The 16,520-nt window shown below is 47.5% G+C and overlaps 1 protein-coding gene across 1 annotated transcript; it reads right to left on the bottom strand.

Annotated features, from left to right (window-relative positions):
• Positions 1-423: 423 nt before the first annotated feature.
• LOC136007484 (ankyrin repeat domain-containing protein 26-like) lies at positions 424-15,743 on the bottom strand. Its single transcript, XM_065665743.1, has 15 exons — positions 15,658-15,743; positions 12,635-12,749; positions 11,688-11,785; positions 9,352-9,488; positions 8,566-8,627; positions 8,172-8,321; positions 7,089-7,223; positions 6,784-6,896; positions 6,228-6,369; positions 5,551-5,649; positions 4,019-4,279; positions 3,243-3,524; positions 2,461-2,681; positions 1,504-1,737; positions 424-937 (listed from the first exon to the last, which is right to left on the bottom strand). Exons 1-14 carry the CDS (start codon positions 15,741-15,743, stop codon positions 1,656-1,658), a joined length of 1,983 nt encoding a protein of 660 aa, XP_065521815.1. The 3' UTR covers positions 424-937; positions 1,504-1,655.
• Between the last annotated feature and the right edge of the window lie 777 nt (positions 15,744-16,520).

Here is a 16,520-nt window from a genome sequence, read left to right on the forward strand (position 1 = left end):
AAATCAGGAGACAGCTGCATGAGCAGGGGATGGGAGAAGCAGACGCAGAAGGGGGAGCAGAAGAAAACAAAGACACGTGCTAGACTGCACAGTTTATTAAATGCCAGGTTGGAACAGAAATACGTGGAATTAAATGCCAGGTCTTAGCAACTCAAAAGTGTCATCTTCCTCCCATTGTGATAACCATAGTTGCTCTTCTTCCAAGATGGCAAACCTCCCATTGTGGTAACTATGGCTGCTCTTCTAAGGCTGCAAACTCCAGCCTCTGAATTAAGTCAGTGGAAGACAAACATTCTGCCTCAGTATAACCACTCCTTCTTTTCTGGAAGTGGGACGTTTCTGCTCCAGCAGCTTCTGAGAATCAAAGTGTCAAGGGGAGACGCTTTCATATCGCACCCAAAAGCTTCGGGGGGGGGGGGGGGGGGCTAGTTCACACTGTGCTGATGTTCTTGTGAAATACTAACTCCTCTAAACAAGATAACAAGGTTTTATTGAGGGACAAAGTCAATAAAGCAAAAGCAACAGCGCTGCGCATGACCGTAGCCAGAGGCGCAAGTGATTAGTATTTGTTACAGGTTTATATACTGTCACTATTGCATTAGTCACATACGTATTCATAATTCCTGCGTATAGGTGGGGAACATTATAACTAGCTTCAGGAACTTACTATCGTAAGTCTCCTCCTCTTGGCGTCTGTGCACTGCTCTCTGGTGATTGTGGGCAGGGGTCTTGAGGATGAAGTAAGCAGGCTTCCTCACAGTGTACTTTTTGGCACAGTTGGATGCCCCAGTAATCACCCAACTAGCTGAAACCACTGGTCACACTATGCTGATATTGTTGCTATATCAGGGGGTTGTGTGTCGTAACAGACTCCTTCGCCTTGAGGGGGTGCTGCTGAGGACCGGGAAGCTTGGCACAGAACTTCCTCCCGAGTCACCTGTCAGAAACAAACTGAGCATTAGGAGCTGTTTCAGTATATTAGACCATACAGTTTGGATCTATAAATGGATTCTAACTTTAGGCTAAAAAACATAACTTTGCTTATGTTTCAGGAAGCTGGGGCTGTTCAGCCTGGAGAAGAGAAGGCTCCCTGGAGACCTCAAAGCAGCCTTCCAGTACCTGAAGGGGGCCTATAGGGATGCTGGGGAGGGTCTCTTCATCAGGGACTGTAGTGACAGGACAAGGGGTAACGGGTTAAAACTTAAACAGGGGGAAGTTTAGATTGGATATAAGGAGGAAATTCTTTCCTGTTAGGGCGGTGAGGCACTGGAATCGGTTGCCCGGGAGGGTTGTGAGTGCTCCATCCCTGGCAGTGTTCAAGGCCAGGTTGGATGAAGCCTTGGGTGGGATGGTTTAGTGTGAGGTGTCCCTGCCTATGGCATGGGGGGTTGGAACTAGATGATCTTGAGGTCCTTTCCAACCCTAACTATTCTATGATTCTATGATTTTATGATTATGGATACTCTTTAGCAGTAGTTGAGAACACTATTTCAAAATGCTTACCGTATTTTCCGCATAGGCTTCAGCCCCGTTTATTGATAGCACTGAAGCCCTGGTCGTGCTTCGGACGGTTCCTCCTACACACAGACTTGTGTTCACTGTCAAAGTGTTGCCAAGTTGAACACTGAACTGGACTTTCAGACATATCTTCACTGTCACTGCTGCTTGTGAATGGTAATCTTCCTACGGAGCTCCTGACTGATCTTAGCATAGGCTTCTGATAGTTGCTTCCTAGTTCTGAAACATTCAGAAATAATACAGAGAGTCATCTTTGGTAGTAACACTTCTGCAAAGTTACCCTTCAAGTCTATGACTGTTATTTGACTTTCGAAAGTGACAGGGATTAAGAGCATCCAAAACAGGAGCATTGCTTGATCTGAGGTTTTCTGGAGCTTGCTTCTACCTGCAAGGAGCGGCAAGAGTTACCAGCACTTAGGACTTCTCAGCATTAGGGTGTCAAAGCAACCTGTGAATGCCATGTGTTTACATAGCTTCTTCTGAAAGGAACATCACCTGTGTAAGAACCCTGAGCTACTGTCCCTTTCCCAAGGAAAGATCAAACCTCAGACATGCTGCTAAAATGAAGTCAAAAGAGAATTTCTTTTTTCTTCTTTTTTCTTCACAGAATCGAATTCTGTTCTCTGAAAGGCCTATACTTATTCAAGCAATAAGGGACCTGAAATTTATCTTTTCTGCCATACCCAGAATTAGAGGAGGAGATTGACAAAAAGTCTCAATGAACTTAAAAGGTGCCCTGTTAATGCCACAATCAGTGGTACTGCTGAAGCACTAAAGAGACAGCTCTAATGAAGGGGAAGGGTCTGAAGGTACTTCCCTAACAAATATGCCATCTTACGTTACATACGTAATGCCGACGAGATGTAGGAGAGGGATTTTAGGAGAAAAATGCATGAGGAAAAAGTAGTATCTTGTTACCACTCCAAAAAAGCATGCACTCACCTTTCCAGTTCATTTTCTAGGCGTTTTTTAGAGTAGACTTCCTCCAGGTACCGCTTTTTGTACCTTTCCAGTTCCGCACACAGGAATTTTTGTTGAAAATGACTCTCTTGATAGCTGCTTTGCATGGTTTTCATTTGCCATTGAAGATCTCTTAATCTGTATCTCATCTCATAAAGACTGCCTCTGACTTGTTGTAATCTATGCTGGGAAACTGCCTGTGTCTGAAACAGATAATGCACTTTCAACAACTGCAAAGGAAAAGAGAACTCTCCCTGCTAGTGAATTGCACACACTGTATTTCAGGAGCCCAGTTTTACTTACTGAGGCAAGTGTGCCTCCTCACTACCATCAGCCATCAAGGCAGAACCCTGGAAATACCACATGAGATAATTTTTTCACTCAGAAAGAACCCCCCACTTAGCACTATTTTTAATCAAAGCTGCTTATGAAAGAACACTGTCTCTGGCATAGAGAAAAGGATTCCTGTAAATTTCGACACCCATTCAAAGATGAGCAGAGAGAACAAGACCAGTATGCAGCGATACTCCACAAAGCCTGCAAAATGGAAATCTACCTTGGGCGAGCTATCGATTTAGGGAACTGCTAGTGCATTACACACACATAAAAGCACTCTGGCCCACCATATTCCCTTCTCCCACCACACTCCAGGAAAGACAGCACAAACACATGGAATCAGGCACCAAAAATAAAATACTAGAAAATGATGACCATAATGGAAATCTGTAATAGAAACTACAGCCATGTGTGAAAAATCCACTTACCTGCAAAAACAGATTGACTTCTTCTAGTTTTTGTCTTAATTCTTGTGTGGCGCGTTCGTCTACCTCTCTTTTGTATTGCCGTATCTGGCTGCGATCTACCATGTTAGTGTACATGTGATGTTTGAGGTTAGCCACCACTCCTTTCAGCTGGCGTTCGCTCTTCTCCAGATTTTCATGGTTCTCACGAATGGCGGACAACTGTTCCCGCAGATTGCGATTTTGTGATTCTAGCTGTGTGCATTTTTTAGACTCTTTCTCCAGCAGATTGTAAAGTTCACTAGCCTGTAGACAGCGGACAGAGAAGGAGGTAGAGAGGCAGCAGAGAGCAGAAATTGATGAAGAGATTGGCCATCAAGACTGTAATTATCATCTGCTAACCCAGTATGAAAAATAAAGTAAAGCCAGGAACTTCTTTTCAAACAAGAACAGCTTTCACATAATTTCTGATAGCTTTCCTCAGGTTCCACATTGTGTCCTGGGAAACATTCAGAAAAACAAAACCTGAACTGCATCCCGCTCAACTTGTTCTTAAGAGAGGTCTCAGGAGCTGATCTCTCCCCATCAGTCAGTTGCGCATATTCAATTTCCAAGGGCCTAGTTTTACTCAGTGAGCACTCTGGCCCAGCCATATTCCTTTCTCCCACCACACTCCAGGAAAGACAGCACTAACGCATGGAATCAGGCACCAAAGATAAAATACTAGAAAATAATGACCATAACAAATGTATAATAGCAACCACAGACACATGTGAGAAAACCTGCAAAACGAGACTGACTTTTTGCATTTCATGTCTTTTTCCTTGTGCAGCTTCTTCTGCCTCTCTTTTGTACTGCTCTGTCTGGCTGCGATCCACCATGTTAGTCTCCAAATGATGTTTGAGCTTAGCCACCTCTTCTTCCAGCTGGCATTTGCTCTTCTCCAGTTTTTCAAGGTTCTCGCGCATGGTGGACAACTGTTCTTGCAAATCGCAATTTTGTGCTTGCAGCTGCATGCATTTTTTAGACTCTTTCTCCAGCTTCTGGGAGAGGTCACGCACCTGTAGGGGAAAAAAGTTCTGAGATGCTTATGGCAAATCAAACACACCCATACTTAGGCCCCTCTGGTTTCCTCAGAAACCATCTATCATGCTTTAGAGGAATTTTTATATGCTGTCACCACAGTCAAAGCTTCATTACAGAACTGACAGGACAAGATACAGATACTCTATGTTTTCCATTGCACTTAAAGATTCATTAAGTAGTGGTTGGAAGGCAGCTTTTACAGCAGTCGTGGAGGAAGATGTATTCTCTTTAGGCCAAACCCGCAGATAATTTTCAAAAATTTGTGGGAAATACCAGACTTGCAAAGGGTCCCAGTGGTCATCTGCAGCTGTGTCTTCCTCTTCCTCCCGCTCTGGAAACATACCTTTTCTACACCAAGTTAATGTAAAACATCATGTCCTGTCTTTTATTTAAGAAACATGAACAACAACAGCAAAAAGTCGACGAAACTAGCGTAAGTAAGCACATGAAAGGGTGCCTTAAGTAGAAACTTGACAATTAAAGCCACCTAGACATAATGACCTTCCATGTCATTCAAAAAAAGGTCTCATCCAACAGTCAGACAAAAACCGTTCTTTGGACTAAAAATGAGCCACTGCAAAGGCAGTTGACTCTTTCTACAATAACACCTTCTGAAAACAAACATAGCTCTGAAACATGGCTCCTTTAGCAATAGAGCTGAGCAATGAGCAGAGCAGATAAAATGTTACATGTTACTGAACAGCCAGAGCAACCTCAAAAGAGCTTTGTGGAACTCTGCTGCTGGGTCCCCATGGCTAAGAAAGGATGGGCTCAGACAGGTATTAGTGAGCAACGTTACGGAATTTTTCTGCATTGCCTCATGACATCGTGTCCTGGGAAACAAGGACACCATTTAGAAAAGCAAAACCTAACTGCCTCCCTCTCAAGTTGTGCCTAAGAGAGGGCTCAGGAGCTGATCTTGGGAAAGCCAACTTCACAAAGTTGTTTGATTTGCGGCACTGTTACTCCCCTCTCTTGCAGAGAAGGGATTAATCTATGAGACCTGGAAGATGCTGCCGCAGCCTCAGGCTGTAACCAGGCCTGTGCTGGGCCTTGCTGCTCTCAGCCCTGACTCTCACCCATGGACATGACATCCTGGTAGGGTGGCAGACTACTACAAGAACAGAAGGAACACCAAGAAGAGAACATATAATTGACCATACCCAAAATGTACAGGAAAAAGGAAATGCAGGTCTCAAGAGGAAAAGAAAAAAAAACCACGCCAACAATAAAACCATAAAATTACCATGAAAGCCTCTGTCCTGGGTTCAGCTGTAGCAGGTTTTTTCCTACTTCTTGGTAGCTGGTGCAGTGTTGCGTTTTCAGTTTTAGTCTGAGAACAGTGCTGATAAAACACAAATGTTTTAGTTGTTGCTAAATAATGCTTACCTTGATCAAGGACTTAGTCTATCATGCTCTGCCAGTGAGGAGAGGTACAAGAAGCCGGGAGTAAGCAGAGACAAGACACCTATCAAAGGGGTGTTCCATACCACAGGATGTCACACCCAGTATATAAGCTGCCACAGCATGTCATACCCAGTATATAAACTGGGGGGAGTTACCCGGAAGACCCGTATCGCTGCTTGGGTTGGGCTGGGTATCAGTCGGAGGGTGATGAGCAATTGTATTGTGTATCGCTTGTGTTTATTGTTTTTTACCTTTTCCCCTTTTAGTTTTATATTCTCTCCCCTTGTTATTTCCCTTATCATTATTATTACTAGTGGTAGTAGCAGTAGTTTTGTATGGTACCTTAGTTATTGGACTGTTCTCATCTCAACCCTTGGGATTTACTTTCTTCTGGTTCTCCTCCCCGTCCCTTTCGGAGTGGGGGAGGAAAGAAGGGGGGAGTGAGCGAGTGGCTGTGTGGTTCTGCTTTACTGGCTGGGCTTATACACCTATAGCCCTAAACAAACCAGAGCTCACCTTTCGTCTTAACGCAGCACTTTCACTGCCTGTTTCAGAGCAGTTGTTCTTTGTTATATCCTCTGAACTGATCTTGGACTCCATCTCTCTCTCTTCATATGCCCTTCTTTTGCTCACAGCTCCATGCAGTTGCGCCTTCATCCTACACAGCAAATTGGTCAAAAAAACAATGAAGCACAGGAAGAACCATCCTCTTTCATATACTCCCACGTAAAAAGTGCAGTCATGGCTTGCTTCACCTTAATAGACTTGGCATGCTGAGGATTACTGAGAAAAAGAAAAAGCATTACTGTTCCGCAGATCACCTGGAGGGTCCAAATTTCATGTGAAAAGAATGAAAGACTTCCCTTCCCCCAGCATAAGTACAAAGCAACCTGCCTTGGCAGTTCTTCTGGCATCTAAGGAAAACTATAGGCTCATGCACAGAAACGCCTGGCAAGAAGTAAGATGAGTCTTGAACTGGCTCATACACTGTTATGTATGCCTATTTGTACATTAAAGTTCAATAAAACTTGACTTATACTCAGGGGTGCCTCTTTATTCTAAAAAGACATACCTCTTGCAGTCTTTCTCTGCTTCGAAATTTATTATCAGTTCTCTGCACAAACATACTGTGTGTCTGCATATCTCCTCTGCCAGCTTGAACACTTGCTGTGCTTCACTGTTATGCTTTCAAAACAAAAAAGAGAAGCTGCAGTAAGTCTCTATCTGTTGCTTCCTGCATGACCCCCAGATCACAAGATCCTCAGTGCCCGAGCAGCAGGGATAACGGGAAAAGCTGTATGTGTAAGAACTCGAGAAAAAGGTGGACACAGTTCTCCAGGATATTGGCTAGGCATCTGCAAAATTTTCTGTGCTCACCTGTTCCAAGAGTTCAGTCTTTTCCCTGTCACTCTGATCAACATGCTCTTTTGCATGGGCTCTCGGCTGCAGTGCCTCCTCCGACATGCTATGCAAGCCCTCTGATGTCAGACTAAGCACATTCTGCTTTGGCATCTGGGAGGACAACAGTGGCAAAAGAAAAACTATCACTAAGGTGACCAGAAAGACAACAGTACAATAGAGAGCAGCAACATAAATGGAAACAGGCCCAAGCACTTCTCTCCCCATCCAAGATCTATGGCTAAGGTTAATGCGAAGTGTTAACATAACCAAGAAGACCAGTTGAAGCTGGTGGACGAATGAACACTCTAGAAGTGACAAGATGGTTGCAGTTCTGGGGGATAAGAAGACACATGCACACACAAAATCGCCCTACAACTTTCTTCCAAAGGTCCACATTAGGTGGAGTGATTCCCTCTGCCTCCAGCACTGCAATATAGGATGCCTGCTTTCTAAAGCTCCACGTTGAGTCTTAGAGAGTTCTTTGGCTGACTTTCATGGCAAACAGAGTGAGAAAAGTTGTGGGTTGAGAGAAAGAAAGTTTCACAGGTAAAGCTAAGGCTGTGTGCACCAGCAAAGTAAAACAAGGAATTCTACCACCAGTTCCCATCGGTGGGCAGTTCTGCAGCCATTTCCAGTAACGCAGGGCTTTGTCACACATAATGGAAAGACAAATGCCTTATCTCCAAACATCCTCCTTTCCTCCTTCTGCCCTGCAGCATTTATTGCTTAGCAAGACATCATTTGGGATGTTCAGCTGTCCTGGGTATATACACTCCCACTCAGCTGCCTGTGCACACCCAGCCCACCTGCTGGCGGGGCAGTGTGAAAGCCAGAAGAGGCCTTGACACTGAGCAAAAGCATTGTTCAGCAGCAACTAGATCATCCCCATGTTGTTAACACAGGTTTTGTTACAAATTCAGAACACAGCACCTGAGAAGCTGCTATGAAGGAAATGAATGAGTGTTAGATCCTCACCCTTTAGGGTTTGTTCTTTTTCACAATGTATGGGAAGAAACAGGCACCCACAGGTTTATTCCTATAGTGACAGGCTTTCCATACCTCAGCTTTACCTGTGTCCAATTCCTTTTGCAAGCACAGACTGTCTTCATCCAGGACACTGTTGTAGTATGTAGTAAGTTCCAGTATAGCTTCTGAGATAGCTTGCTTTTTAAGAGCATTAGCAGGCTCCTGCTGCAGCTGTGTGCAGGCCTAAAAAACATTTGTTACATGAGCAAAAAGGATGCTCTAAGAGCACGTGCATATGAGGTGAACTGTTACATAACTGGGTTAGTCTTCAGAGTAAATTCAAAGATAATAAATGTTACTTGCCACCAGCAGGCAACTGCAAAACTAATGACCTCTGTGTGGCGGGAGCAGCAGAAGAAGTCAATGAGCTGAGAGGTAAATACGGCCAAAGCAAGGGGAACCCCATTGCATCTCTCAGAGGAAGTACCTTGAAATCCTCAGGAAATTCAGCATCATGCTCTTGCTCCACTTCTCCAACTGGCTGGGCACCTACAAATGAGATAATGTCCTGGGTTTAGCAGTAGCAGTCAGTTTCTCTCCTTCTCAGTAGCTGGTGCAGTGCTGTGTTTTTTGACTTCTGGCCTGGGAACAGCACTGATAATACCCATGTTTTTAGTTACTGCTCAAATGTTTAGACTGACCAAGGACTTTGTGAGTCTCATGCTCTGCCAGGGAGGAGGAGAAGCTGGGAGGAAGAAGAGACAGGCCACCTGACCCAAACTAACCAAAAAAGTATTCCATACCACAGCACGTCATGCCCAGGATGTAACTGAGAGTTACCCAGAAGGGCTAGTGGACTGCGGGGTGAGACTAGGTTTCGGTCGGTGCACGGTCGGGCTGGGTATTATCGGTTGGCGGGTGGTATTGTATTCTCTTCCCTTGTTATTTCCTTTATCATTATTATTATTGGTGGTAGCAGTACTGATTTGTGTTATACCTTAGTTACTAAACTGTTGTTATCTCAACCCATGGGAGTTACATTCTTTCCACTCTCCTTCCCATCCCTCCAGGAGTGTGGGGGAAGAAAAGGGGGGGAGTGAGAGAGCGACTGTGTGATTTATGGCTGACTGCGTTTAAACCACAACAGGTAAGAAGCAACACATTGAGTGCTTCTCTTACTCCAATTTTTCCCATTTTCTAAAAGATGAAGAATGGTTCTGCTACAGGCCACACTGATTTTCCTCATTGACTCTTTCACAGTTAAGTATCCTACCTCCAGCGTCCTGAGCAAGTGCAGCCTTGTCAACAGTCCTCACAGGGAAGGAGCTGCTGAGAACCACACTGTCTTCTGCACTGCCTGCATGAGGTTCTTCTATGTTTTCACCATCCATATTTTCTACCAGTAGCTCACTAAGGATAAATACAGACAGAGAGGAAATAGAGTTGACAGAAACAACCACATTGTTGCATACATGCTTGATTAGGACTGCAACAGCCATTCGTTACACAGCCTCTCCAGTTTTGTTGGCCACTGAGAAATGGTAACAACTCCCTCATCACACAACACCCTACTCCTGCACTGCTATTATGTGATGAAATACTCGCTGCAGGTGTCTTCATTCTCTAGATGCTTATCATTACCTGTGAAGCACGTCAGCCCTGCTGGCTATGACCTAAATCGATACGCAACATCTCCAAAAGCAACTTTACAGAAAAATAAGAAGCCCTCTGGCAGATTCACATCTGACTGCATCCGCAAGATGCTACATCAGTGCTGCAGCTGTTCACATCGAGCCAGGCTATGGTCTCCTGAAATGCAGTTCTGACTTGGAAGGACTTCAGAATTCTGTATGGTTAGTATCCAGACTTGAGGGTTTAGATAGCTCCTGAATGTGATCAAAGGCCTCAAAAGACTGGGATGGGAATTCATGTGTTAACTACACTACATAAGTGTCTCCTTGGGAGAGTGCAGATTTGGGCTCCTGAGAAACCACTTTCAGGTTTGCTTTTTAATGGAAGCTTAACCCCCCACAGTAATAACAAAAAAGCACTCGCTCTGACCAAAGCTGCTTTGAAAAGCAGTGCACTAGCACAACATTTATGCTGTGCAGAGCACTGGCATAAGGACTGAAGACCTTCTTCCCCAGAGTAATGCCCATCAAACATGCTTTATTCCTAAAGCTGTTTAGATGCCATAGTTTACCCACGTGCCTTTCTAACTTCCAATTGATAGAGGCTAACAGAATGCAGCAAGGGGAGAAGAAATGAAGTTGGCATTCAGTGACAAGTGCAGCTGTTTATGGGCAAGACAAGGCATGTTCCCAGGGATAGTGTAGCAGTGTCAGCTGGCTACTACCATGAGGAAATTTTCCTTAGCCTAGCTTTTAAGCATAGATAGCCACCTTCAAGAAGCTTTGCCTACAGGTGTAAAGCTACGCACAAGTAGAGGAAAACTCCTTAGGGGTTTAACTAAAGGGCTATCAGTCAGATACCCACTGAAACAAAAAGCAGGTAGTTTCTGTTCACAGGGCTTGAGCAGAGCTTGGCAACGCAAGCGGGAATTCTAAGAACACCTGGTGGGTGGAATTTCTCAATTTCCACATCCATTCTTGACAGGGGAAGGAGATGTATCAGAAGACATCACTGGGTCCAGCTTCAACAAAGGCGTCAACATAGCCTCAAACCTTGGTGCCATTACCAAAAAGGTTCATAAATCAGCACAGGCACCGATACTCTGATAACTCAGCCCTTCTTAATGCCAACGTAAACCTCACATACTCAGCACGTTGAGACATCTGAGTGTGATCCATAGCCGTGAAGCCAGAGTTATAAGAATATCACTATCGTGCCAAAGAAGAATTCAGATTGCATTCATATCCCCAGCAAAAATGACAAATGTTAGAGAAGTCCTAAAGCATCTAAAAGTTGCTATGATATATATCTGCTTCTGCAGGCACTGCATTGTCATCATTCCAATCTCTGCTTGCTCTCAAAGCAATTCTTTCCCCTTTTCCTACAAAGCACAGAGAAGGCAAAGCCAAATACACGGAAGCATTGGAGAATTCAGCTTGGAAGGGACCTCAGGAGGTCTCTAGGTAAACCCCCTCCACAAAGCAGATTCAGCTATGAGGTCAGACACGATGTTTCAGGGCTCCTGCTCTGCTCTACAAAGCCACCATGGATGGAGGCTGCGCTCTTTGACTGCCTGACCATCCTCCTCATACCAAGAGGTTTTCTCCTCATGTTTTACTGTATTGACCTTGCCCTTTGCACAGTGTTACCTCTCTTTCTCCCAACACTTCCATTGGCAACACTTATGCACCAGCTATGCCCCTACTTATAAAAGCCCCCTTCTGCAAATCACTGGTGCTGCTGAGCTAATGGCAAGTTTCCTGCAGGGTCTGTGTCTGCGTCTGCGTCTGTGGGGTGATGCTTTTTTGCAGTCTCCCATGTGGAAAGTATGAGAACAGTTGAGGCATGAGAGCAGTCAAATGCAGACCTGCTTTTACCAGTCACTCCAGGGGACTCCTTCCCCGTGGCTCCTTATTTTTCAAAACTCATGCCCATGCCTCTCATCAGCCACACTTACAGATGACTAAGGAGACCTACGTGTCATTTTGACAAACCCCCTCACCTTTCATGCTGATCTTGAGCATGCCTGTCAGCTCCAATTTTTGGAAGAAACTCTTATTATCTCCTCCTGATGTCTGGAGACAGCAAGATAAAGGGGGGTATGACCATCCTGAAAGAATACCTAATTCCATTTATAAAAACACAAGACGAGTTTGGCACCTTTTCGAAAGTGCAGCTTTACCAAATGCCAAGGTTATCTGGTTCTGAGCATCAATATTGGCATTATGCTCAAGAGCTCTACTACAGTTGTATTAGGAGACAGGACAGCCAGGTGAAGGGCCGTGTTGCCATTAGCATCAGCCAGATTCGGGTCAGCACCATGCTCCAGCAGTATAGCCACACATTTCTCTTGGTGGCACTCTACTGCCTGGGATCAACACACAAAGGAAAGACTTCCAGTGTTTATGTGTCACTGTCACAACTTGCACAGCTTCCAAACTCTGGGCAAGGAGGATGAAGAAGATCAGTGGGCAGCACGCTGACATTTATTCACTTCAGAGCACTGCCTTTTATAGCTTCCAAGCTTGGTCACGCGCTTAAGCTTTACAATGATTGGTTTCTACACATAATGCAAAGACAGCTGACTGGTTCCTTCTTCAGCATCCGGGAGTTGTTTCCCTCCTGCAGAACTTCTGCATACATGGCCACAACTTTGCCCTGAAGTAACCTGTGAACTAGGCCGTTAACCCTTACTACAACCTCTAACCAAAGGCAAGAGTCCTGGATCGCTCACATGCCCATTGTTTGTTAAAAAGCTCTCAACAGGAGGATATCTTCAAAGATTAGCTAACACATGCCTATTCCGCACTGAGTACAACATGCATATTTCTACACAGGCCTGTGTCAGGAATCCTGCCAGACACCTCTCATGTAATACACCATCAATAAGCCCTTTTTACAAGAGCATAACATATTTGTCCTACCTTCACCAGTGACAACCTCTTGAAACTGTCAACAAGGTTCAGCTGGCAGTTCTTTTGCACCCGATATTTGATGACAACCGCATCACCATTCACACAAACGAGATGCAGGGGTGTCCTAAGAAGTAAACATATGAACTTAACATGGACAGACAATGAAAGAGCCAAAGCTGTGTCACCACGCAGCCCTGGGGACCCTGCTTAGAATCTGTTCCTCCCGCTTGCTGCTGCTGCAATCCTGTGCTGATCACACACAGGGCAGAAGAGAACAGGTGGTGCCTGAACAACCCCAAAACCAACCCTTCAGGGAGACCACGACAAAGCGGAGGGTTGGCAGCATGCACGTCCAACAGCATTTGAGCCAACCTGGTGGCTACAAGAAATGTAAAGCTCTTGAGCTCACTCTCCCAGCTGACAGGGCACATCTCGCTTTTCAAGTGATTAACCCGAATGTGACCCCACACAAAGCCTCAAGGGGATACACTTCTGCACAGCATCCAAAAGCTGCCAGAGGAGCTGATCATGCCATGCTGATGTTCTTGCTGGATCAGCAGGTCCACAACACACTCCTTGGGCTTAGGGGCTGCTGAGGACCAGCAGAGCTTGCCTCAGAGCCTCCCGTCACAACACCTCTCAGAAGCAGCCAAGGTGTCCCATCAGTAACCCACAGCCGCCCCCCCCCCCCCCCCCCCCCACTTCTGCTTGTCTTGCTTGTCAGTGCCGACTCTCTTCAGCCACCCAGTGCCACCACCTCGGCCTGGCTAAGTCGCCGTGGGCAGCTGCACAGTGCAGCCTGCCCGGGTTCTCCTCTCGAAGCTTGTAAGCAGTGGAAGCAGTGGTGGCAGTGGGGGCGCTGCCCAGAGGCACCTTCAGAGCGTAACCGCTGCCGTGTCTCGCTGAAGAATGCCACGACCCTCTACATGCTGCGCTGCATACTGGGACTGACCAGCGGCAGGAGGCACCCGGTGGACTCTGCTGGGCTCCGGCACAGCACAAGGACGAGGGCAAGGGGGAGCATGTGGGAAAGCCAAGGGCGAGGAGAACAACGAAAGTGACAGGGGAGCCGGGCTCCCATCGAGCAGCGGTCTCGGCCTTGAGCCCCCGAGGTGGGGTCAAAGAGGCACCGGCGCTCTCGGCTGGAGAAGCGCTGCCACTCGCTCAGCCGCGGAAACCGCTGAGGCCCCGCTCCAGCGCCCCGCCTTGTAGAGCTGTGCTCGGGGCCGTCACCAGGGGTCGTCACAGAGCAGGGGGGGCCGTCACCAGGGGTCGTCACAGAGCAGGGGGGGCCGTCACCAGGGGTCGTCACAGAGCAGGGGGGACCGTCACCAGGGGTCGTCACAGGGCGGAGGAGCCCTAATCAGGGGCCCTCACCAGGGGTCGTCGCAGAGGTGCTATCGTGAGGGGCGGGGGCCCGCCTGCAGGCGCCTGGCCGGCGGGGGTGAAGGTGGCTCCGCGGGGCGGGCAGGGGAGCAACGGCAGGCTGGTGAGGGATGCCGGGGTCTCCGGGGACAGGGGGGTTCGGCAGTGGCAGACGCTGGGGCGGCTCTTGCCGCACCTTCTCTTGGCTTTTGTCTCAGCGCGTGGCCAGGGTGTCAGGACACACATCTCTGAAATGAGGCTCGAGCCGGGGTTAGAGCCCAGCTTGGGCCCACCTCAGCCCAGCTTGGGCGGGTCAAGGGCCCCGTCTCGCACTGCTGGAGGCTGCTGCTCACCGCCTGCACAGAATCACGGAACAGCTAAGGTGCTCTGGTCCTGAGCAGCATCACCTAAAGCAAGGTGTCCAGGACTGCAGCCAGCTGGGCTTTGGCGTATTTCCAAGCATGGAGACTCCACAACCTTCCTGGGCAACCTGTGCAGTGCTCGGTCACCCTCACAGTGAAAACGCGTTTCCTGATGTTTCAATCCAAAGTCCTGTCTTTCAGTTTATGCCCATCACCTCTTGTCCTGTCACTGCGTACCACTAAAAAGAGCTTTGGACCCTCCCTTCATGTTCTTAAATACACTGATGAGATTCCCCCTGAGCTTTCTCTTCTCCAGGCTGAGCAGTCCCAGATCTCTCGGCCTTTCCTCATTTGAGGCACTCCAGTCCCTTAATCAACTTAGTGGTTCTTTGTTGTACTTTCTGCAGTATGTCCATGCCTGTCTTGCACTAAGGAACCCAGAACCCGACACAATACTCCCCTCAGTAGTGCTGAGTAGAGTGAAAGTTATCACCACCCTTGACTTCTGGCAACAATTCTCCTAAGGCAACCTCCTCCTTTGCCCCAAGAACACATTGCTGGCTCATGGTCAACTTGGTGGTGTTGGAAACTTAAAACCTGTTCTTGTAAAGGCTCAGGTTACACACCGCAGTGTCCTAACATTCTTTCAGTTCTCCTCCCCATCCCTGGGGGAGCAGGAGAGAGGAAGAAGGGGGAGTTAGAGACCGGCCGCGGGGCTCCGAGTTACCAGCGGTGTTTAAAGCAGGACACAGTAAAGCAGCAGTTCATCAGACGCTTCCCAAAAAACGGGCGTCCTACTGGGTAGATACACCCTGATTACTTCTCCCTTTTATGCCCTCTCTCGGACAGCAAAGTCCCTCCCTTGTGTCCCTATTGGCTAGATATGCCAAGGTTTACAGCCTATCCTAAGCGCCTAGGTTATGGTTACATCTTCATGCCGCGGCAGGAACGCGGGCACAGCCCCGCCTCAGGGGAGCAACAGCCGGAAGCACCATACGAGCTGCGGCGGGGCCCGAGAGGAGATCCGAGAGCGGCCCCGGCACGGTACAGCTACTGGGGGCGGAGCTTGTTCTCCCGCCGGCCACTGCAGGCGCCGTTGGCCGGCGAGGGGATGGGGGTGTAACGGCTGTGAACAGAGCTGAAGTGAGCAGAGGGGAGCTCCTCCTCAGATTTAAGGCCTTGGTCCTCTCTCATCTTTAAAGAAGTCTGCATGGCTGAATGCAAGAGCAGACCGAGAACTCTTAGCAGAGTGCCCAGGAAAAAAGCCCGAAGGCGTCTTCAAAAATACAGCTCTCCTCTCCATACCAGCAAGGTCCAAAGAACTCAAACTCTGTGACAAACTGCAGCAGTTCTAAAACGTCAGTCACAACGGTTCTAGTAGCTGTCGCCATTTTGTGGCAATCAGACAGGTCTTAGTCTGTACCAGAAGCAAGCAGAGGGAAAATCAGGGGACAGCTGCATGAGCAGGGGATGGGAGAAGCAGACGCAGAAGGGGGAGCAGAAGAAAACAAAGACACGTGCTAGACTGCACAGTTTATTAAATGCCAGGTTGGAACAGAAATACGTGGAATTAAATGCCAGGTCTTAGCAACTCAAAAGTGTCATCTTCCTCCCATTGTGATAACCATAGTTGCTCTTCTTCCAAGATGGCAAACCTCCCATTGTGGTAACTATGGCTGCTCTTCTAAGGCTCCAACCCCCACTACTCTAATTTGGGAGCCCACTCCCCCCATAACATGGTCAGCTTCGTGGCCGCCAGGACCCCTGCATCCTTTTCTGCAAAGCTGCTTTCCAGGTTAGTGGCATGCAGCAGGTACATGTTGGTGCCTGGGATTATTCCTTCTCAGATTCTTTTAACCATTGTTAAACTGGGTGTGTGGCTCCTGTCAACTCATTTCCCCAACCTGCTGCAGTCCCTCAGCCCTCTGGTGTATCAACCACTCCTCCCAGTGTTGTGCCATCAGGAGACTTGCTGAGGGTGTGCTGTACCCCACCATCCAGCCCACTAATGAAACTTTTGGACAGGACTTGACCCAGTAGTGACCCCCCTGGGGTACACTGCTAGTCACTGTCCTCCAGTGTTCAGAGGAGATGGTGTGTGTGTGGGGGGGTCCCCCTACTCCTCCCCACCACCCCTCTCCTGGACCTATCTGTTTCCCCAAGAATTC

Source organism: Lathamus discolor, chromosome 1 (assembly GCF_037157495.1).
Source record: "Lathamus discolor isolate bLatDis1 chromosome 1, bLatDis1.hap1, whole genome shotgun sequence".
In the NCBI taxonomy this organism is placed as follows: Eukaryota; Metazoa; Chordata; class Aves; order Psittaciformes; family Psittacidae; genus Lathamus; species Lathamus discolor.

What these genes read in the sequence shown, in the direction of transcription:
- LOC136007484 (XM_065665743.1), bottom strand. Translation starts at nt 15,743, where the DNA reads ATGGCGACAGCTACTAGAACCGTTGTGACTGACGTTTTAGAACTGCTG. An exon ending in GTGCTGCGTTAAGACGAAAG is followed by an intron (nt 5,650 to 6,227) that starts GTGAGCTCTGGT and finishes GTGTTTTATCAG; the next exon opens with CACTGTTCTCAGACTAAAAC. An exon ending in CTAGAAAATGAACTGGAAAG is followed by an intron (nt 1,738 to 2,460) that starts GTGAGTGCATGC and finishes TGAATGTTTCAG; the next exon opens with AACTAGGAAGCAACTATCAG.